The 24,486-nt window shown below is 35.3% G+C and overlaps 2 protein-coding genes across 2 annotated transcripts; both read right to left on the bottom strand.

Moving 5' to 3' along the window:
• Nucleotides 1–1,228: 1,228 nt before the first annotated feature.
• LOC141302352 (centrosomal protein CCDC61-like) lies at nucleotides 1,229–5,654 on the bottom strand. The gene is made up of 8 exons (XM_073832402.1): nucleotides 5,499–5,654; nucleotides 4,707–4,871; nucleotides 4,535–4,617; nucleotides 2,789–2,949; nucleotides 2,556–2,708; nucleotides 2,189–2,390; nucleotides 2,002–2,084; nucleotides 1,229–1,508 (listed from the first exon to the last, which is right to left on the bottom strand). Exons 2-8 carry the CDS (start codon nucleotides 4,852–4,854, stop codon nucleotides 1,229–1,231), a joined length of 1,110 nt encoding a protein of 369 aa, XP_073688503.1. The 5' UTR covers nucleotides 4,855–4,871; nucleotides 5,499–5,654.
• A 1,260-nt stretch (nucleotides 5,655–6,914) lies between these two features.
• Nucleotides 6,915–23,591, bottom strand: LOC141302388 (leukemia inhibitory factor receptor-like). Its single transcript, XM_073832423.1, has 18 exons — nucleotides 23,465–23,591; nucleotides 21,401–21,526; nucleotides 19,858–20,042; nucleotides 19,622–19,775; nucleotides 19,265–19,519; nucleotides 18,154–18,280; nucleotides 17,917–18,041; nucleotides 17,704–17,840; nucleotides 17,435–17,588; nucleotides 15,867–15,928; nucleotides 15,559–15,781; nucleotides 15,289–15,480; nucleotides 15,064–15,165; nucleotides 14,817–14,975; nucleotides 14,608–14,718; nucleotides 14,397–14,490; nucleotides 11,477–11,540; nucleotides 6,915–7,655 (listed from the first exon to the last, which is right to left on the bottom strand). Exons 2-18 carry the CDS (start codon nucleotides 21,459–21,461, stop codon nucleotides 7,269–7,271), a joined length of 2,592 nt encoding a protein of 863 aa, XP_073688524.1. The 5' UTR covers nucleotides 21,462–21,526; nucleotides 23,465–23,591; the 3' UTR covers nucleotides 6,915–7,268.
• Nucleotides 23,592–24,486: the final 895 nt, after the last annotated feature.

Below are 24,486 nucleotides of genomic sequence, written 5' to 3'. Positions count from 1 at the left end.
AATAATGTGAGACAAAATATTAATTGCTTCAGTCTATTAAAAAGTGTTTAATTCATTTGAATGAATTATTAATAATTTAATACATAATATTTAAAAAAGAATATATTTAATACACCAACTTGATGAATGAAAAAATGATTTGCTCACAAAAACAACTGGATGAACCTGCGTTTTTGAATCAATCTCTAGTAGTCAATGACAAATACATTTTTTAACAGTTGTTTCCATCTAGTGGTGAAACAAAGCAATCGACACAAACATTGAAGCGCCAATTACTTTCAAAAATTGACGTGCTCTGTTTTGATTTCTCTACCATAGACATCACATCAGTGTTTATATCCAAACTATGACCTTTAATCAGAATATTGCTGTGATAATATTAACGACTGGGTATTTGAAAAGACTGTTTGTGAAGCTGTTTTGCCAAAAGCTTTTTTTTTTTTTTTTTTTTAACATAAACATGATGACTGCTCTATCTGTCAGCGGCAGTGCAAATATAGATTTGAATGTTCCGGTAAGTCTTTTCAAAGGTTTAACAGACATGAGGAATCGTTGTCATTTACAAATGATCGCGTGGGTTTTTTAATTTTTGAATCTCTATCATTATTATTATTATTTTTGTTTTTGGTCGGTGTTGAATCTGTGGCGGTAGGAATTTAATCTGTGGCGCACCGCCACAGATTCGTCTATGTGTGGGAAACACTGATATTCAAAGAATAGTTTAAATAGTAAAAATATTTCAAGATTTTACTGTTTTGCTGTACTTTGGATCAAATAAATTCAGGCTTGGTGAGCAGGAGAGTTCTTTAAAAAATAAAAAGTAATTTAATGCTTTCCTTTGCAATTATATTGTTGGGTAATTATAATGTATATAAAATCGCGGGCATCAGAGGACCTACTATTAATATGCGGGCCACTGAAATTGCTTTTTACTTTCACTTTCGAGATTTGTGATCAAACATACTCTGAGTATACTACAACGTGGCAGTATCTACCACACATTTGACAAGATTAGATGTTTGTCAGTGGTGCTCAGGATCTGCAAATCATTTGCCATCATCCTATCAGTCATCTGTTTTTCCTCTGTTTATGTGGTAAGTGAAATTTACAGGCTACCGTTAGCAAGCAGCAAACCATGTCCCTTTAGTGGCTCCATAGAACACGGAATTCGTTTTCCGTGCCTTTCCAAATACAGATTCACTACTCAGCCACAACCCTACTTCTACCTTCATTTCTTGACTTTGACCATAAAGATATCATGTTGTTTATCTTCACACATCTCACCTGTTGGAGATGGTGAGGGTCTTGTGATGCAATTCCGAGACCCTGAAGAGTCTGCCCTCCTAATTCTTTCTTCTGACCTTCGAGTCCTGTCCTCCATTCTCTCCCTCGACCCCGAGCGTGCTCTTACCCCGACACGGGTCAAACTGCGCTCTCTGGATAAAGACCGATAAACCTCTCCATCACCCCTGAAACCACTTCGGCCAGACATGACTGGAGTTGCTCGACTGTTGTAAAAGGAAGAAAGAGATTAACACATGCTCAAAAAACTTAAATATGTGAACCTGGAACACAAAACCAGTCATAAGGGTCAATTCTTCTGAGATTTCTGAGATACATCATCTGAGCTTTCCATTGATGTATGGTTTGTTAGGATAGGACAATATTTGGCCGAGATACAACTATTTGAAAAACTAGAATCTGAGGGTGCAAAAAAAAATAAAAATGTATATTTAGAAAAATCACTTTCAAAGTTGTCCAAATTAAGTTCTTAACAATGCATATTACTAATCAAAATATATTAATATATTTACGGTAGGAAATTTACAAAATATCTTCATGGAACATGATCTTTACTTAATATCCTAATGATTTTTGGCATAATACAGTGTATTTTTGGTTATTGCTACAAAAATACCAGTGCTACTTAAGAATGGTTTTGTGGTCCAGGGTCACATATATGCAATAAGATTTACACGGATGGCAAATAATTAAACCTACCCGCGTCGCAACAAGGCCAGCTCAGTGGTCAGACTTTTAACACGTATCCGTAGAGCCCGTTCTGACGCCCTGAGTTCCTCCAACTACCAACAAGAGTGAATTTGAGCATTTAAATGGGTGACTATGAATGAGTGTTTTACATTATCAACTTGTTTCTCATGACCATACAACATCTGCTTACACGCACCTGTTCCAGAAGGAGGCGCTGTTCTTGGCTCCTCTTGTTTGCAGAGCGCTGGCTTTTTGCCCTTTCCTTCAGCAGCTGTTCCTCCAAGCTGTGTACAGCCTCTCTGAGCCCATGAGCCCCAGGAGTAGAACCAGCTCCTACCATCTGTAGACGATCCAGAGCCTTGGCCAAGGCCTCCTTTTCATCTCTCACCAAAGCCAACCTGATAAAGGGGACATAACATTTGCTTTTTACTCATTGTGGGTGAAATATTTCGTTACTGTGTCCTGTGCACCTGCCAGCAACTAACCAGGTAAGCAAAAGGTGTTTTGAAAGCACTGAAAATGATATCAACATGAAGTATATATTTTATTAGGATCTAACTGACTCTGCACGGAGCTTGCGTGTTTCCTGGTCTGATACTTTGTGGTCTCCTCTCAGTCCTAGTGTTTTCAGCTCAGCCCTCAACGCTCTGATCTCTCTTTGAAGCTCTGCCGGATCAGGTTTGCCAAGATATGGAAGTGGAAGTGGGTAGTGTATCCTACAAAAATATTTTTTTTTTAAAAACTGACCCATTTAAAAGACTGTTAAAACAGACTGAGTGATTAAAACTACACCGACCTGTCAAACTCCACAGTGTAGATGAGGATGAGGTATCGTTTAGCACTGAGGGCAGGAGACTGTGGCTGGGCACGAGGTCGGCCCACTACACCTGCCTTTCTGTTCCGTAGAAGCTCGAGGTCAGAATAGGTCAAGAGGTCAAGGGTCACTGATTCACTGGACTGCAAAAAAAAAATGATTATAGAGTAAATAAGATAATTAACAAAAACGTTTATTAACGTTATTAACATACAATCTAGCCATTTTTCTTTTGTCAGTAAATCAAGTGCATAATAGGATAGCCAAATTAATCAAAATAATACTGAAAAAGCAAGTTGACTTTAAAATAAAAATAAAGAAATAAAATGCTTTGCAAATCTGTCGCTTTCATTGTTGTAAACTGTGTTCATTTGCATATAGCACAGGAATTGAAGATCCAATTTATACCCTTTTTGTGGTGACACATTTAAAAGGCCAAGTGTCCATGTATACATTTTAACAAATCACATAGCTATACAAATAGTGAAAACACATAAAGTGACTACGTGTAACAGACCCTCATAACGTACATTTGGGAACATAAACAACCCTCTTCCCAAACTTGTAATGAGAACTTGAGAAGCGCTTATAAGCCAACTATTGTCAACAAAAGAGAAGCTTTTCTTTGTCTAAAAATGAAGAAATTATAACAGTTAAATTACATTTTACTACTGGAATTTTACAGGTGAAAAAAAAAATATATATATATTTTTTCTTAAACAGTATTTTTTTTTTAGTGAAATATTACAATAGTAATATTTCATATTTGTTGAGTTGTTTTCTTCAGCAATATAATAGCAACAATAATATTTGTAAATATTAATTCAATTAAATAAATAAGAATTAAATTATTGTTAATATTAAATATTAATTATTTTTTATATTTTAAAGCCTGACGTATAAGATGTATAACTAAGGTCAAATTGTGCAGCTGCACAAAATGAATTTAAAAAAAAAACTGTAATTTTTAATTGTCATATCATTTTATCAGGAGAAAATAAAATAAATAGGAAAATAAATCAATCATGTCCCCACATTAAATACACTACCAGTCAAAAGTTTTTGAACAGAAAGATTTTATTGTTTTTTAAAGAAGTCTCTTCTGCTCACCAAGCCTGCATTTATTTGATCCAAAATACAGCAAAAACAGTAACATTGTAAAATAGTTTTACTATTTAAAATAACTGCTTTCTATTTGAATACATTTTAAAATGTATTTTATTCCTGTGATCAAATCTGAATTTTCAGTATCATTAGTCTTCAGTGTCACATGATCTTTCAGACATAAATAAAAGTTAATACTTTTGTTTAGCAAGGATGCTTTAAATTGATCAACTGATGATAAAGACATTTATAATGTTACAAAAGATTTCTACAACATAAGACACTAAGATTTTTGACATAATAATAATGGTAATAATAATAAATGTTTTTTGAGCAGCAAATCAGAATATTAAAATCATAGGATCATGTGACTGGAGTAATGATGCTAAAACTTCAGCTTAGAAATCACAGGAATAAATTACATTTAAAACATATTCAAATAGAAAACAGTTATTTTAAATAGTAAAACTAAGTCAAAATTGTACTGTTATTGCTGTATTTTGGTTCAAATAAATACAGGTTTGGTGAGCAGAACAGACTTCTTTAAAAACATTAAAAATCCCACTGTCGAAAAACACTTGACTGATAGTGTAGAAATTTTATGGCCTGTATTTTTGGACCTACCTTGTTGACAGCAGACTCAAGCATGCTGCAGAATACTGGAAACTGTTTAAAATTCCCAGTTTTCCGGGTCAGGTCCTCAATATCTAATTATAAAAAAAGAAATAGAGTTTGTAATGACATAAAACAACATTTAATTTAAGCAAAAATTATCCATTTTAAAAGCTCAACTTACAGGCAGGATCAAACTCTCCTCTCCATTGGTCCGCTGTAACGACATCTGAAATCTCTACACTTAGTAACCTCTCCGCCAGTTCGACCTTAACAGCAAATTCAGTCCCCCGGAATTTCATTTCTTCCTGCACAAGTGTGCCAACCTCCATTGCTTGCCACTGACAGCCTGAAGGAATCATTGCACATTACAGCCATGTTACACATAGATAGACAAATAGACAAAACAAAGCTCATATAATGAGAACAATCATACTGTGTTATCATATCAAAACAATCATTTTAACCAGACAGTTTTTTATTATGAAGGCTTGCAGTGATTATTTTAATGTTGTTTATGTCAAACACACACTGAGCTGTCCAATACAAATGTCAACTTCTTCACAGCAATGACACAGGCAGGATTTGGGTCATGAACCATTTCAATGAAAGAGACTCTTATTACACATTACTTTACACCTCACTGAATTTCTTTGTATCATAGATACATTGAAGTTGTTACCTTATTTATTCATGAATCAGCATGCAACATAAGTTGCAAACTACTAAACATCCCAGCACGTCAGCTAAAAACTGATGGACTTGCTAACCCTGAAGATTTCCCAGAAGACATAGGGATAGTCACTCAATAACACTATAAAATCAATCCCATGAATAATAAAGACATCTTACGTGATGGTTTTGAAGGGTACAGGGGAATACGAGAGTACAGAGAATGATAAATATGCATAAGTTACTGTTACGACAGATGAATCTCAGACCATACACAACTAACGTTAGCACGCTAGCAACATACCCGTTATTGGTGGAAATGTAGGCTGCCGCGAGCTGTTCGAATAAAACTCTACATTTAAAACGTCGATGAAACAAGTGTCAAAAATAGAAAACAAATGAAAATCTATTCTCTGCTAATTTATCGAAACCATGTTCAGTGAACTGGGCCTTACTGAGCTCGAACAACTGAAAACAGCGGCTCAATGACCGGGAATTTAAAACTCCCGCCCACAAGTGTTTACATTGGTCAGCTCGTGTAGACTTCGGTATTCTATTGGCTGGATTGCGTGTCAGTCAAAAGGAAAGCTTTTCATTGTTGCAACGCCCTTAGGCAAGTCTTCACGCCCATTAAAGTGATTCTTAGGAGCATGAGTTTAAGGAGTTCTTATGTTTTTTCTATATTTTAAGCATTTTTTTTAATTATTATTTAAATATAACGCTAACACATACTATTACTTTGTATGAAACTATGCTTCATTTGTGACTTCAGTCTTTTTAAGATTGTTTCATCTGACTTTTCTTATGAAAGAAGTTCACTTTCAGATTGCAAAATAAAAATTTCCTGATAATTTACTCACCCATATGTCATCCAAGATGTACACGTCTGTCTTTCTTCAGTTGCAAATACATTTTCTGAGGAAAACATTCCAGGATTTTTCTCCATAGTGAACTTCAATGGTGGCCAAATAGGTTGAAGGTCCAAATTGCAGTTTCAATGCAGCTTCAAAAATGTAGATACTTTTTAACCACATATGCTCGTCTTGCACCAGCCCAACTTTGCGCATTATGTGACGATGTTGGAAAGATCACGTGACGTAGGCAGAAGTACCGACCCAGTGTTTACAAAGCGAACGTGCAAAAAAAGTCAAATGCCCTTTACAAAAAAACGCAAAACCACGATGTTGGACAATTTTGAAGTTGGAGAAGAAAATGAGATGGACCCTACCCAAAGCGCATATGGAATGCAGAGCTAGTGCAAGATGAGTATTTGTGGTTAAAAAGTATATAAATATTACTTTTTTTAAGAAAATGACTAATCGTTTCACTAGATAAGACTGTTATTCCTCAGGTGGGATCATGTTGAGTCCTTTGAAGTTGCACTGAAACTGCAATTTGGAACTTCAACCTATTGGGCACCACTGAAGTCCACTATATGAAGACAAATTCTGGAATGTTTTTCTTCAAAAACCTTAATTTCATTTCACCTGAAGAGTAAATTATCAGATAATTTTTATTCTGCAAGTGAACTTATTTAATCTTATCCACCTTTTTCTTCCTTTTATTTCCTTTTTTGCATAAACTTAGCCTATTTTTGTTTAATGGTAAATTAAAGATTCATACATGTTAATGCATGTAAATCTACTTAAATATCTTTCAGCACAAACTGAATTTGTATTTAGGTACAATCTCCATCTATTAATAAGAGAGCAAACAAACATTTAGAATATGTACACGTTTGAATTTTATTTCTTTCTTTCATCAAGACTTAGTCTTTATATTTAACAGCAGTCTTTTAAGCCACAAGAGGGAACTATTGCTCTATTGGAGCATAATGCTATAGCAACATCAAGGTCATAGGTTGGATTCACCAGGGTCAAAATATACAGAGGCAATTCTAAAGTAAATCACAGCTTTTTCATCACAGTATAAAAAAAATCAATACACATTTACAAGAGTTGAGAGTGTTGAGAAAAGAGTACAATAGCTTATAAATAACATGAATTCACTGGCATTTACATTGGCATAATTTGTGTATGTATGTCTATGCAACATTGAGGTCTGTCTACTGGAGCTATATATTTGCATGACATGCTGATTGGGGCTTGTAGCCCTCTTTGACAACGAAATTATTCTGAACAAAGTTAGGAGCTGGGAGGTAATCATCCTGCATTTCCAGTGTAAGCTCAGACATCTGAGTGACACCCACTGGTTCTGGCATGGTCATATTATATGAAGGGTTTTCAATAATTGTGGTGAGCTTCTCAACAGGACAATATGAGACATCAGCTGGAGATTCACAAATGTTCTGGTAGAAATGTTGTGCAGGAACCACTTTGGAGTTAGAGCCGATGAGGTCAGGGCCATGTAGATTTTCTGACATCGCATGATGGTCTAAACTGTGAACCTCTTGGATCTCACACTTCATATACTTCTCAGTTATCTGGGTCCAATAGATGCCCTGCAAACAACAAACATTTGTTGACCAGTTAACTGGTTTGCCACAGGTTACACATTAGAGATCTAGTGGTGACCCTACATCAGGGGCTCGTTCTTCATACGTCGCTAACTCAGTTAGCTGGATTTAATTGTTGACGATTTGGCATGATCTTGGATTGTTTGGTTCTTCGAAGCTCATCCTGGACTTGCTATCATAGCAACAGGTGCGCAAGCTTAAACCTGCTCGGGAGCAGGTTTATTTCATGTAAACAGGATTTAGGCTGCGCTCCTGGCGGGTTATGATTGGTTGAAATGGCGAGGTCACATCTGATTGGTTAAAGAACACGACTGACACGGACTGACTCACGTGGGAAAAGAAAAGGATTTTGCAAGAAATTGTAGAAAATAATTATGACGATTCACACACGAATGATGACCACACATTATATAGCCTATATATACAGTTGCAATCAAAATTATTTAACCCCCCAGAGACCGCAGTACTTTACAAACGATGTTTGCTCTTTCTGAAGATTCAGGACTAAATTGCATCTACAACAGTTTTCTGGCATATTAAAAGTGATAATGTCAATATATAATGTAATGTTTTTGAGTTATAGGATTTTTTAATAACACAGCTATGTCAGAATTATTCAACCCCTATTCAACATTGCTGTTTTAAGACAGTTATTTTTATGGTCAGGAACAAAATTGTCTTAAAACATAATTAAGCCTTTACAAACGTATTAAAAATGGAATTAGCTTGGGGTGTTACACATAGTATACTCTTAGCCCATAAATGTGCTGAAGGTGAGTAGCAAATATGGTAAAGTCAACAGAGAGCTCACACAAAATCAATAGAGAAGAAATAGTTTGTTATCTTAAAACAAGACATTACAAGTTCCTAGAGACACAGCTGGCAGCCGTATTCCTTAGATTAAAGTGTGTTGAACCAGAAAACCTTTGAGGGTGTTGAACAAAAAAGCACAATATCATAAAATGTTTGATCAGATCAACTGAGAAAAACTTGCAATGTACAGCCAAAGACTTGCAAGATGACCAGACGAAAGGAGGCAAAATATTTCAATGCTGTGTATAAAAAGGACACTAGACAAGTATGGTCTTCATGCTGAGGAATCTTGCTGAATACCATTCTTGACCACGAAGAACAAAAAGCTGACTTGAACATGCTAAAATTCATTTAGTTAGACCTGTGGAGTTCTGGAAGAATGTTTTATGGAATGATGTGACCAAACTGGAACTTTTTTGGATGTATGGATCAGAGGTATGTCTGGTGCAAAAAAGACAAAGCTTATAAGCAGAAGAACACCATCTCCATCATCAAACATGGAGGTGGGCCAGTCCTGTTATGGGGTTGTTTTACTGTAGCAGGAAGTGGAATACATGACCATACAAAGGATATCATGGATTTATTAAAATATCAGACCATTTTGGCAAACATTGTGATGCCTTTTGTGCAATGTCTGAAGCTAATAATCAATGGACTTTCCTGCAGGACAATCATCCCAAAGTATAAATTCAAATCTACTTACGCTTGGTTCAGGGATCAGTCATAGAATGTTTTTAAGTGGCCTGTTCAGTTTCCAGATTTAATTCTCATTGAAAATACATGGTTGAATTTGATGCAAGCAGTGGCAAAGTAAAAACCAAAGATTATCAGTGATCTGAAAGCTTTTTCAGGGGAGGAATAATTTTGAACATGAATGTTTAGAGCCAATTTAATTTTTTTATTATTATTATTATTCATCAACTTACATTCTCAGAATTACTCAAATGTGTCTTAATAAACTTTCTTTGATAGTATACTGATGCCTTTGTTTAATTTGTTTCACAAAATGTTGTTCTCTGTAGCAAAATGTCTTGCAGGTCAAGGGGGTTGAATAATTTTGATTGCAACTGTATATATATATATATATATATATATATATATATATATATATATATGTGTGTGTGTGTGTGTATGTATATATATGTATATATATACACTACCGTTCAAAAGTTTGGGGTCAGTACATTTTTATTGTTTTTTTGTTGTTGTTGTTGTTGTTGTTGTTTTTGAAGAAATTAATACTTTGGATGTATTGAGTTAATAATTAAAAAAATATTAAAAGTTAATAATAAATAATTTACATTGTTATAAAAAATATATATTTTGAATAAACACTGTACTTTTTAAACTTGTAATTCATGAAAGAATCCTGGGAAACAAATCACATCCAAAAAATATTTGCAGCACAACTGTTGATATTATCCAACAATTGATCATTCTAATAATAAATCAGCATATTAGAATGATTTCTGAAGGATCACGTGACACTTGAGACTGGAGTAACAGCTGATAAAAATTCAGCTTTTCATCACAGGAATAAATTCTATTTTAAAGTATGTTAAAATAAAAAACATTATTTTATATTGTAAAAACATTTTGCAATATTAGTATTTTTTTTCTGTATTTTTAATCAAATAAATGCAGCCTTGATGAGCATAAGAGACTTCTTTAAAGACTATTACAAGTCTTACCGACTGCAAACTTTTAAACGGTATATAAAAATAAAAATATAAATAAAATAACATATCAAGGAAAAAACATGTAACATGGGCAGCACTAACGCATTTAATTTGTCTGCTACTTTTTGCCAGCCCTCTCTCCTGGCTTTTGCAGACTTTCAGGTGTTTCCTGTCATTTTAATTAAAGACTCAAATTCGGCATAACCTTCCATTAAAAGCACTTGTTCTGCTTGATTGCCAATCATTGTTTCTACTATCGATACATATCCCCTTTTAAACCAACGCATGAACGCGCAATTATCTCAGATTAACTCAATTAACTCAAGCCGGATCATGATTAGCACGATGATATCATCTTGAATGTCTCATTTGATCTCGGATGTTTTAAGCAACGTACGAAGAACGAGCCCCAGGGGTTTTCAACTCTGGCCCTCGAGGTCCACTTTCCTGCAGAGTTTAGCTCCAACCTTGATCAAACTCACCTGCCTGTAACTTTCTAGTGATCCTGAAGAACTTGATTAGCTTGTTCAGCTGTGTTTGATTAGAGTTGAAGCTAAACTCTGCAGGGAAGTGGACCTTGAGGGCCAGAGTTGAGAAACCCAGCCCTACATGGTAGCATGGTTAGCCGATTTATTCATCCAAGTGTTTGTGTTGCAAGTGAAACATTGTTAATGAGATCTTGGTAGGATTTAAAGGGAAAGTTCAACCAAAAATGAAAATTCTGTCATTAATTACTCACCCTCATGTCGTTCCAAACTTGTAAGACCTTTGTTCAACTTTGGCACAAATTAGGATATTTTCAGATGAAATCCGAGAGCTTTCTGACCTTTCTACATAGACAGCAACACAACTAACATGTTGAAGGCCCAGAAAGGCAGTAAGGACATTGTTAAAATAGACCATGTAACATCAGTGGTTCAACCGCAACGTTACAAAGCTATGAGAATATGTTTTGTGTAAGTTTTCCATAGCACCTTTCCGGACCTTGAACGTGGTAGTTGCATTGCTGTCTATGTAGGGTCAGAAAGCTCTTGGATTTCATCAAAAATATCTTAATTCGTGTTCCGAAGATGAACAAAGGTCTTACAGGTTTGGAACGACATGAGGGTGTGTAAATAATGACAGAATTTTCATTTTTGGTTGAACTAACATAGTTTATTCCCTTTTGTCTGAGAGACAATGAGAACACACCTGCGACCCATTTTTGGCTTGTGACCCACATACATGAGGATTATAATAATTAATAAATAAATAAAAAACACCTGTTAGAAAGTTATAAATTATAAGGAGGCTGAATAAGCATTGATGACTCACCTTTGTAATCCATTTCCCTGCAAGTTTTGGTTCAGGAATATCCGGATACAGTAGTTTCTTTACCCTGAAAGATTTTTAAGAGTGACATTTTAATTGACCCTTTGCAAAAACCTGCCCTGCCCTTACTCTTGCTATGTCCGACAAACAATGCCACTCTCACACTACACATCATGTTCTAACGCAGTGAACTTCTGGTATGAAACAAGGTTTCAGCTTTAAAATGTAATTTTTCAAGAAATTTAAACAATAAATAGCGTTTTGTGGCTCTTTAATGTGTTGTGACAGATCACTATATTGATTTATTAGATCAATTGACACGTGAGCTTGTTTACTTAAAACACAAAATAAACATGAATGGATATCAGAAAGTATTTTATATAATTCAACCGCGGAAAGACGTCACAACACATAACATTTCAAGTTTAAGTCAACCAAAGTTTATCTACTATCCTGTCTGATCTGTTTGTTGGATTCAGCATTATGATTGGTCAGATCGCCTGTCAATCAAGCTGTTTGCGAAGGGTCAATTGCAGCTGAAAATAGAAAATATTGGGATTTATACAACCTGATTGGCTATTAAGAGTGCGATATTAGAGTCCAACAGAACTCCAACAGTCGTTTTTCACCATTTGTAATTGTATCTTTCGGTATTTCTCACAGCGACTGTTGTGGTGGATGCCTAAAACCACTGTAATTTTATAAATAATACTATTTTTGTGTCACGGAATGGAAAAATAAGGATTTGACCCCTTTGCAAAACATGAATTAGTAATTGGTGGCAAAACCCTTTTTGGTAATCACAGAGGTTGGATGTTTCTTGTAGTTGGTTTGGGTTATGGCCCCTTCCATTGTCCGTTTGATGAGGTGCAGTTGTCCTGTTCCCTTAAGCAGAAAAACACTCCCATAGCATAATGCTTCCACCTCCATATTTGACTACGGTGATGGTGTTCTTGGGGTCACAGGCAGCATTCCTCCTCCTCCAAACACGGCGAGTTGAATTGATGCCAAAGTGCTCGATTTTGGTCTGACCACAACACTTTCATCCAGTTCTCCTCTGAATCATTCTTTGGCAAACTTCAGATGGGAATCTACATGTGCTTTCTTGAGCGGGGGACCTTCCATACGCTGCAGGATATCAGTCCTTCACGGTGTAGTTTGTTACCAGTTGTTTTCTTGGTGACTATGGTTCCAGCTGCCTTGAGATGATTGACAAGATCCTCCCGTGTAGTTCTGGGCTCATTCCTCACCGTTCTTATGATGATTGAAACTCCATTAGGTGAGATCTTGCATGGAGCCCCAGACCCAGGAAGACTGACAGTTTTTTTGTGTTTCTTCTATTTGCGAATAATCACACCAACTGTCTTATAGCCTATTCCAGCCTTGGGTAGGTCTACAATCTTGTCCCTGACATAATTGGACAACTCTTTGGTCTTGGCCATGGTGGAGAGTTTGGAATCTGATTGATTGCTTCTGTGGACAGGTATCTTTTATACAAATAACAAGCTGAGATTAGGAGCACTCCCTTTAACCCTCTGGGCCTCCTCATTAAGGGGTCACACTTGGCTCCCTCGCGGTCAAAAGTGACCAAAGCCTTAAAAAGTAACTTTTTTTTTTCTTCAGGAAAATCAATTAAATATATTTTTGTTCAATAATATTTTGTAATTATTATTTAGAATTTTGAGCATTTTTTATGAATCTATGCAATATTTATACAGTTTTAATGAGCAATTTTTTCCCAGTAGATTTATATTTTATATTATATTTTTTAATTAATTATGTATTTATTATTTTTCAATAAATACAACATTTCACATTAAAATAGAGTAAAATCATTTAAAATCCATTTTTTTAAAGTGAAAATTGCACCATCTAGTGGCATAAAAAATAAAAACTTGTGTAATGCCATGTAAACTCCTGTATCTCCCTATATACATATATACAGGGGCTTTGGGATTCCTATAGTTTTTTTTCTTTTTATTGTTTCTTCATTTTTTTAGGCTTTGCATTTAGAAATATATTCAGACATTCTAAAAGATAAATTTTGGCAAGGTTTAGATATTTTTTTGATTGGATAAATATCAGGTTTTGCATTTTTCTGCTTATTTCTGTGTGTCTGTGTGTGTGTGTGTGTGTGTGTGTGTGTGTGTGTGTGTGTGTGTGTGTGTGTGTGTGTGTGTGTGTGTGTGTGTGTGTGTGTGTGTGCGCGTGTGTGTGCGTGTGTGTGTCAGTTCTGTACTTTTGTTATTTTAGAGTGTCAGTCCTTGCTTGCTGAACACTTCTTTTCAGCACAGTTGCTCATTTGTAGCTTGTATTACCAAAATATTATCTGAATTATCAAATTTTTTCGTATTTCCCATTCATTTCCTATGTCGGTCATTTTTGACCGCGAAGGAGCCAAGTGTGACTATTTTTTTTTTTTGACCCTTTAACATATCCGAATCATGTCACTGATTTTTTTTTGTACTCACATAGCTAATGCAACAAAAGTCACCAAGTGTCATCTCATTCTGATGAAGCTACGATTTTTAAAAATTCAAAACATACAATTTTTCGGTCAAAAATGACCGAAGAGGCCCAGAGGGTTAAGAGAGTGTTCCTAATCTCAGCTTGTTACCTGTATAAAGGACACCTGGGAGCCAGATATCTTGCTGATTGATAGGGGATCAAATACTTATCTCATTCATTAAAATGCAAATCAAAAGCGTTTTTCTGGATTTTTTTCTGCTGTTATTCTGTCTCTCACTGTTATAAATAAACTTACCATTTAAATTATAGACTGATGATTCCTTTGTCAGTGGGCAAACTTACAAAATCAACAGGGGTTCAAATAATTATTTTCCCTACTGTATCTCTCATCTACTTGTGTGATACTGCTCATTTGAAAAACATATATGACATAAGACTAGGAAAACGTCCTTACCATTTCCGTTTCCTGTAGCAAAGGACTGTGATGATAATGAAGACAAGAGTTGCTGCACCACAACCCACAAGAGTGGCCTCAATCATTTGGTCAGCTATGAAGATTTTGTCAAATTGCACACAATGTTATCACATTTGTATATTAAACATTGTATTATAAATTATAGTTTATATTATTATTATAACATATAATTAAATATCTTTATACATACTTTCAGCAATGACCCTTCTGTGTGTAGCATAGTCACCTTCCCCTCCAGATGTAAATGCACTAACGTGGAAAGTATAGGCGCCAGGACCTAATTTCAAATCAACTTTAGGCTCTAAAATGAAATAAAAAAACAAAGTATGTCCATTTGTAATGTAATCTTCTTTTTAAAGAACAAATAAACAGTGGATGCCAATTAGAGAATGAACCCACCCGTTGTCACTATTGTGTCAATTTCAGAATCAGAATTCAATGTTTTGACCTTGTAGCCTCGTATAAAGCCTTTTTGCTGATTTAAGGGCACTTCCTTCCAGGAAAGCTCAAGATTTCTTCTAGTATACGTACTTGTCAGACCCTGGACTTTCCCTGGTTCTGAGAACGGAAGAACAGAAGGTGAGGTTAACATGAAACACATTTTTATTTTTTGGTGAGCTATTCCTACTGAATCTTGACTACTTACCTTGCTCAATAGCATAACCCTTACTCCTCCTGAAAAGCTTTGGTCCATCATCCGTGCAAGCATAGATCGAGACAGTGTATCTCACTCCTGCCTCAAAAATACCTGTAAGAAATAGAATTGAAACATTTAGTTCAAAATAGCTGTCATACTCCCATAACCATAACTCACTGAGCCAAACAAAAACAGATCAGAAGTGAGTCAAATGAATCATTTATGCTTACTGACCAGACTGATTCCAGGTGTAACAGGCATCACTGTCACATTCTGGGATCTTCTCCCATTCTACAGCACATTGCGTCTTATTGTCAGTTGAAAACCATTCAACAACATAGCCACAAGTAGAACTGGGGTGTTCTTCCCAAGTCATTTCAAAGCCACCGTTATTGCCATTGATATGGGTTATACTGATTTCATTGTCTGTGAAAAGTATTATGAAAAGATCATTATTTAACCACAACCTTTTAAAACCATTTTGAAAATACTTTCAATGCTCACCAGGATAACTCGGGACAATGGCGGTAGAAGGAGGAGACAGACCGGCAGAATTTTTTGCAGAGACTGTGACAATTCGATCACTTTTTTCATTCCCAAAGGTGAAGTTGTAGCACAGCTGTGTATTATTTAGTCCTACGTTATATTTTCTGCTCAAGCCTTTGGTGTTTTCAATGGTAATTTCATATCCTGTAAGTATCCCATGGCTTTGTTCTTGAGTTAGAGGCTTTAAAACATTAAAAAAAGGTCTTTTTTTTGTTTGACTGCAGCTGCAAAGTGCGGAGAAAAGCTAAATATGTAAGTGCACTTACCTTCCACAGGACAGATGTATTTTCTTCAGAATATTGAATCCAAACATCTACTGCTTCTGGAACTGAAGAGAGATTAGTATCATATTAGTAGATGAAATCTAATGAAAAACACTAATTCATTCAGAAAGTGACTGCGTGTTAATCAGAAATGTACAGTGTTTGATATTTCTGATTGGCTTTGTTTAAAACAATTTGCATTGGCAGAAAAAAAAAACAGTAGAGACAGTAGAATGTAAGTTACTCAGTTTTAACTTCGTGTCCAACGTATTTTTAAACACCCAAAAATTCTCTAAATGTGTGAGACTTACGATTTATTAGCTGCTATAGGTAAACAACTAGAACAATGACAAAGCGCAGCACCCTGGACTTACAGTTGAGGTCAAAAGTTTACATACACATGGCAGAATCAGCAAAATGTTAATTATTTTAGCAAAATTAGAGAGATCACACAAAATGGATGTAATTATTTATTTAGTACTGACCTAATTAAGATATTTCACATGACATTTACATACAGTAAATTTTGGTTTTGGTTAAGTGATAGTTGTTCATGAGTTTCTTGTTTGTCCTGAACAGTTTCTGGGACCCACAGAGTCTTTGGTTTTTCAGCATTTTTGTGTATTTGAACCTTTTTTAATTACTTTATAATTTTGAGATCCACCTTTTCACACTGAGGACATTTGAGGGACTCATTACAAAAAGTTCAAATGCTCACTGATGCGAACCAGAAGGAAACACAATGCATTGACGTGGGGGTGAAAACTATTTGAATTTGAAGATCAGGAAAAAAAGGTTTACTTATTTTGTCTTCTGGGAAACATGTATCTTCCCTCAGTCCCTCAGTGTGAAACGATGGATCTCAAAATTATACATTCATTGTTGGAAAGGGTTCAAATACACAAAAATGCTGAAAAAACAAAGACTTTGTTTAACTGTTCACGACAAACAAGAGACTCATGAACAACTATCACAAAAAAAAAACAGTATTAAGAATCAAGCATACTGTATGAAAACTTTTGAACAGGGTCATTTTTATAAAAATGTTACTATTATTTTCTCCTGTGCACTTTATGTAAACGTCTTTTACGTGAAATATCTTACTCAGGTCAGTACTAAATAAAAAATAACATGCATTTTGTATGATCACTTTTATTTTGGCAAAATAATTAACATTTTGCAGATTCTGCAAGGTGTACGAAAACTTTTGACCTTCACTGTATGTTCCAATAAGTTGGATATATATTAACGTGTGGTATAAAAGCAAATAACGAGTGGAAATAACGAGAAGAATAACAGTAATACTGATTGCACTACAAACCATTGTGTTCATATTTAAGATAATACAATGAAATAAAATAGTAAGACGTTGTTTACAATATTGAGCAGCAAAACAAGCTGTTTTGTACAGCTAAAAATAGCTGGACGCAGATGACACCGGAAGCCGGACCCATAAAATTAACAAATGTCTCACTCTTACGCCAAAAATGAGGTGGATACATAAAAACAAAATCATTTACATAAATCAATGACATTTCATTTTAAAATATGGTAATCCTCTAAATACTTACTGTCCTCTTTAGTGGAGAACTCAATGATTTCACTCCAGTCGCCCCATTTGTAGAGGTGCTCAGAAGAGCCACATGTTACTTGAGCTGTGTATTTCGTAAAGGGCTGCAGATTTACAAGGACAGCTGATGAAAGTCCCTCTCCACTAAAGTTTTTCTTTGTAAAAGATGAAAATGTGTGTGAGAACATGTTAATATCTTCTAAGTCAAACAGTGGAGAGCTAAAATAGAATGCTTAACAATCTGAAAGCATAAAATCTGATGAGACCAACATTGTAAATGTTCCCATTGAGCTTCACTTGACAAATCATCAGAAATGAAGTACAATTTATCTTATTCCAGCTCCATCGAAGAGTTGCATTTCTCGCATTAGCAACATGGGATAATTCACTGGGCGCTCTCAACCATACTGTACAAGGAAAAACAACAACAAAAGATTAAATGTGGCCATGCAGTATTTTAAGAGATATTAAAATAAGTTTTACCTCTGCGTGTAGGGTCATCTATATCAATGAGAGTCTTCACACCAAGAGGATTTTTGGCTATCAGGGTCCATTTTGTCACCTGCTTTGTCACCCCATGTAAGGCACATTTACCAAATTGACAATCTCTGACAAAAGCAAAACATTTAGCATCAGAGAATTTAATCCATTATGACAGCAACCATGCATGATTCACTCTGTACATTAGGATGGATGTTATTTTAACAGCTGTGTGGTTACCTTCCATTAAGTGCATAATTTGTCCTTCTACTGACAGTCAGACGGGTGTCTCGACCCTTTTCCCAGTAACACTCCACAGAGCTAAGATCCCGTGTTACACATGTAAGATTCTGGTCATCTGGGGGATCTGTAGCATCCAGTGAAATTAAAACACTTTAGGCTGAGGCTCATCTTAAAGGCCAAGTAACAAATTGACAGTAACTAGAAAACAGTTATTTTCAATTGCAACAATATTTCAAAGTATTACTGTTTCTACTGTCTAAATTAATGGAGCAGTGGTGAGTTTGAGACTCTAAACCTTTAAACTATGAGTATTAGTTCATCGCTTTTGCCAACTCATCCAAGTGGCTTCATCATTTAAAATGGTGGGAATTTCCCACATGTGGCCAGATTGTGTCCATAATCCAATATACGGGGGAAAATATTTTACAAAGCTCTAACTAATCGACACCAACTGGGAAATTAAATCCAGCTGCATATGAATTAAAGGATTAGTTCACTTCCACAATAAAGGTTCCCTGATAATTGACTCACCCCAATGTCATCCAAAATGTTCATGCATTCTTTCTTCAGTCAAACAGAAATTAAGTTTTTTGAGGAAAACATTCCAAGATTTTTCTCCATAAAGTAGACTTCATTGGAGGATCAACAGGTTAAAGGTCCAAACTGTAGTTTCAATGCAGCTTCAAAGGGCATGAACCCAGCTAAGAAATAAGTGTCCTATCTAGGAAAACAAATGGTCAGCCGCAGGTCCTCAGTGAGCTCCTTTGTCTTAGCCATGACTGTCCACAAACCAACAGCAGAGAGCTTCTGTTTTTCAACCGTTGAGTAGATTAAAACAGCTGTTCCCAATGAATCAGGGTAATTAGGAAGCTTTAGAACAGCTTGGACTATTTGGAATGGTATAGAACTTTGGATTTTCCCATAGACTGTGACAGTTTGCAAAGGGTATGAATAATTTTGGACCATTGTTCCTCGGATGGGATCATTTAGAGCTCTTTGAAGCTGAAGAACATATGGGTGAATAAATTATCAAGAAATGTTATTCTGGAAGTGAACTAATCCTTTAACTTACTGTAAAACATTTTAAAACTGATGGAGTTAGACTTACAGCCAATAAACAGTGTAGAGCCTCCAGAATTTTTTTCCTCAACATCAACATCACAAGGTGTTTCTGAAATGGGTTTAGAAGTCTCATCAAATGGAATTGGATTTGTGATGTATGTCCTGTTGCTGATCCGAATTAGAAATGGGGGAAAAGGAACCTTATCTCTCTCCACGATGCAACAGAATGTGATATTACTCCCAACCATAAAAGAATTTTCTTGAGGATAGACAGTTGTTGTTTCAGCATTTAGATCTTGTCCTGTTATTTAAAAGGCAAAACAGTTAAGTTGTTGTTCAGTTGTTTTTCTGCTCTTTTGCATAATGCATGCATACAGTATGAAAACAACCTGTGGTTACAAACCGTTGTACGTATACAATGGTGTCCATTCACCACTGTGATGCTCATTATGATAATGTCTGAGTCTGACCGAATGGGAAGTGCACTGCAAAGGTATAGGTGAGGTCCATTTCCAATGATAATAGGCTGTTTTGTTGGGCATCACATGTATAGTTTCCTAAAACAGTTATTTGACATTAAAGGAAAATTACCTTAGATATATATTCCATTGCGTTTGTAAAAAAAAAAACCTTACTTACAAAATGAACAGTCCTCATCTGTTCAGTACGAAGGACCTCTATGTCGTAGCTGACATTCTCGGATTCATCATTTTCAGCAAACTCATCTCTCCATGTAACGTTCAACACATATGCACCACAATCAGATATTTTACAAAAGGTTTCTTCTGGATACAATTTCACCTCTTTTATAGAAACTGGGTGCCCTGTTGATAATACAATAAGTCAGTTCTTCTATCAGTGGTCACAACTAACAATTAAAAATAGTGTTGGACAATGATGGTATTGTATTTTTAAAGAAATAGTTTAAAGGAATAGTTCACCCATAAATGAACATTTTCTGATAATGTACTCATCCAAGATGCAGATGTGTTTGTTTCGTTGAAAAATAGGTTAGCATTACAATAAACGGGTCCTCTGCAGTGAATGGGTGCTGTCAGAATGAGAGCCCAAACAGTTGATAAAAACATTATTATCCACATGACTCCAGTTCATCATTTAAAAGATACGTCATCACAAGAAACAAATCCTTTATTTTAACTTTTAACCGCTCTGCCCAATAATCCACAATAACACATAATAACATTTTGGACTGTTTTCACTTTTAAACAGTGCTTAATCTGTGCATATTTCTCTTCTGATTCTGCTAAAATGACTTTTCTCGGACTGGAGTCGTGTGGATTATTGTGATGTTTTTATCAGCTGTTTGGACTCTCATTCTGACGGCACCCATTCACTGCAGGGGATCCATTGGTGAGCAATATGTAACGCTAAATTTCTCCAAATCTGTTCCGATGAAGAAACAAACTCATCTGCATATCAGATGCCTGTGGGTGCAAATTTAACAAATGTGACCCTGGACCACAAAACCAGTCTTATTTGGAGCAATAGCCAAAAATACATTGTATGGGTCAAAATTATCGATTCTTCTTTTATGCCAAAAATCATTAGAATATTAAGCAAAGATCCATGTTCAATGAAGAAATGTTGTAAATTTCCTACTGTAAATATATTCATTTTTGATTAGTAATATGCATTGCTAAGAACTTTTTCTCACTATTTTGATTTTTTGTTTCTTTTTTGCACCCTTAGATTTCATATTTTCAAATAGTTGTATCTCATCCAAATATTGTCCAATCCTAACATCCACACATCAGTGGAAAACTTATTTGTGACCTTGGACCACAAAACCAGTCATAAGGGTCTTTTTTTAATTGAGATGCATACATTCTCTGAAAGCTGAATAAATAAGCTTTCAGGATATGATTGTTAGGATAGGACAATATTTGGCCGAGATGCAACTATCTGAAAATCTGGAATCTGAGGGTGCAAAAAAAATCTAAATATTGAGAAACTCACCTTTAAAGTTATCCAAATGAAGTTTTTAGCAATGCATATTACTAATCAAATATATATATATATATTTATATTTATATTTATATATAATTTCAATACAACTGACCCATATGACTGGTTTTGTGGTCCAGGGTCACACATTTTAATTGTTGGTTGAACTGTTTCTTTAAAAGTTTACCAACAGTAGTTAAATGCGTTCAATACTCACCATCCTGCTCTGTTTGGCCAGTTAGAGAAAAAAGCAAAGCACACAAAATCCAGACTGACATGATAAAGCTCAGGATGTTCTGGACATGTAATGGCGCACCAGTTTCTCCATTAGCAATTAGATCTGCTAAGGAAACAACATGGTTCTTATCAATTAAGCATGGCTAAATAGCATCTTCTAATAAGGTACAAAAATGGAAAGAAACGATCTTTCTTCCCTAATGGGTTTTAATATACACGACACAGAGACAGTAAAGTGAAAGGAGAGAGAGAAAATGGATTCACTAGGACATGAATAACTGCATTACCTTGAGTGTGTGAGGAAGCTACGCACCGCACCACAGCCCAACCGGGTTTTTAAAAAAAAAATCAAAACTATAATTTGTTGATTTTTGTTATTTGGTCATTCAGATATACAAGAAGTACAACATTTCTTACTCTGATGGAGAAACTCTAGACCCTCTATTCATGTTGACATGACAAAAATGTAATATTTTATACTATGAGCAATGAATAATCTAATCAAACATAATTTATCAGGCCATTAAGAAGCAGTAATCCTGATTATTTGTGTATGACTACTGGACAAACTGAGGCTTGAAGTCTGTTCATGATAAGACCTTAATCATTTATGATGCGTGGCTATGACAATGAGTAGTAAACACACCACAGATGGTGAATGAACATACTTCGGTCTAAACAAATATGTGACCCTGGACCACAAAACCAGTCTTAAGTCGCTGGGGTATATTTGTAGCAATAGCCAAAAATACATTGCATGGGTCAAAATTTTTGATTTTTCTTTTATGCCAAAAATCATTAGGAAATTAAGTAAAGATCATGTTCCATGATGATTCTTTGTAAAATTCCTACTGTAAATATATCAAAATGTAATTTTTGATTAGTAATATGCATTGTTAAGAACCTAATTTGGACAACTTTAAAGGTGATTTTCTCAGTATTTAGATTTTTTTGCACCCTCAGATTCCTGATTTTCAAATAGATGTATCTCGGCCAAATATTGTCCTATCCTAACAAACCATACATCAATAGAAAGCTTATTTATTGAGGAATCATATGATGTATACATCTCAGTTTTGTAAAATTTAACCTTATGACTGGTTTTGTGGTCCAGGGTCACATATAGGCTACGTCCAAAACATCAAATGCTGATCCAGTACGTTTAAACCAAAAGTACCAAGGAATATTACTGAGAATAGAAAGCATTATTTTTTACATCAAAACACACCAGACACATTCGTTTCAAGTGCTTTCACTTTAGATATGACGGGACATTTTGTATAACGTTTATATATTTTGCTGTCTCATCTGATTTCATACACCATAAGCGTTTGTTTGCTTATTTATTTCGCAACCTAATATATAAATGGTTTCAGTTGTTCAGAACATCTCTTCAGCTGTTAAATGACTCAAGAGTTGATTTTGTGTTTGTAAGATCCATATTACTCATAGGACTTGCATAGTCATTCTTTACAGATGATACCAAGACCATATGTCTACTTTTATTTTAAAAAAGGAATCTTATCCCTGCTGAAAAAAAACAGCATATGCTGGTTAGGTAGGTTTTGGTGCTGGGATGCTGGTTTTAGCTGGTTTATGCTGGTCCTTTGCTGGTTTATGCTGGTCATGTTGCTGGTCAAGGACCAGCATAAACCAGCAAAGGACCAGCATAAACCAGCAAATGGCCAGCATAAACCAGCTAAAACCAGCATCCCAGCACCAAAACCTACCTAACCAGCATATGCTGTTTTTTCCAGCAGGGAACAAGTCGTATCTGACTAAAAATGACTAAAATGTTTTAAAAATGGATTATGGCACAGAAGTTATGTAAATAATATACATTACCTAATAATATAGAACTATCGAATACGTGAGGCAAAGATAGGCTAATAATCAGGCAGGCTATGCCACAAAACACATCCAGCTAGTTAACATGTCAATTAGTTACATTACACTATCATTGATTCGTATTATTGGCAACACTAACATTACACAAAGTCGTTTATGAAAGTTTATGAAACGAATTAGAAGAATAAACACCCACCTGTGTAAAGTGTTCGCAGCCTCAAAAAGAATCAGCTGCGGTTTTCCTCAGATTATTTTCGTCCACAGCTAAACATGTAAAACGTATCAGAGCTGAGTTTTAGAAGTTCACTCGCAGTTCGCTCTTAGTATACGAGAGTAAAGTGTGTGAACTTGTAGTGGGAGGATCTCAGTGGGAGCGTGAGTGGGAGAAGTTATGAGCGTCATAGGAAAGGGAATCAAAAACAACAAGTTTATTCGTACGAAAATCTCGACTATTTTAGGATAATGTCGATATTTTCATGCGTACAGTAAATTCATTACAAGACGAGAGCTCAGTAAGTAGGAAGAATGTGACTTATACAGGTCTTGTCAGCGTTGACTGGAGATATCAGTATGGATTTAACGTTAGATTAACTCTTATACTGTAAGTGATGAGAATAGGCAACTACAGTCATATTACTAGATGGAAGCATTATCGTATCAGACAAAATATGCAAAAAACAAACAGTCAAGGGAGGGGGACTTTATACAATGACTGTTCAGTGGAAAGCAACGAGCCCTTTCTGTGGAATTCCTTCCCGGGTCTGCGTTGGCAACTTTTTTCAACGGAAAGGGTTCTAATTTGAAAAAAATAAAATCTTCAAGAAATACCAAACAACTTGAGAAATGCGTCAAGGAAATTGAGGTTTATTTTATCACGTAGGCATCCCTTTCATTAGATTCTCAAGGCCCATAGCTAATGCCCCCAAAACACATTAAATTATACATTTTAAAGAAACATTATAAGTATGTACAACAGTTTTAGACGTTTTTCCCTTCAGGAAAAATATAAATAACACTTCTTGCAACAGTCTCTGCAATTTCATTATTAAATGGTGCTTACATTTCATACAGTGCCCTGCAAAATCATGAGTGCACTTTAAGAAGAAGAAGAAGGGAAAAAAAAAAAAATCACTGAAAGGTGCAGTTAGTTTTAGTTCGATGAACATATGTACATTTCAAATATACGCATTTCCTTTACACTCTTAGCAATAATGGTGA

The sequence above is a fragment of the Garra rufa genome, unplaced genomic scaffold, assembly GCF_049309525.1.
Source record: "Garra rufa unplaced genomic scaffold, GarRuf1.0 hap1_unplaced_001, whole genome shotgun sequence".
NCBI classification, from domain to species: Eukaryota; Metazoa; Chordata; class Actinopteri; order Cypriniformes; family Cyprinidae; genus Garra; species Garra rufa.
Note: the sequence above shows the minus strand (reverse complement) of the source record. Positions and strands in the feature narration are given on the sequence as shown.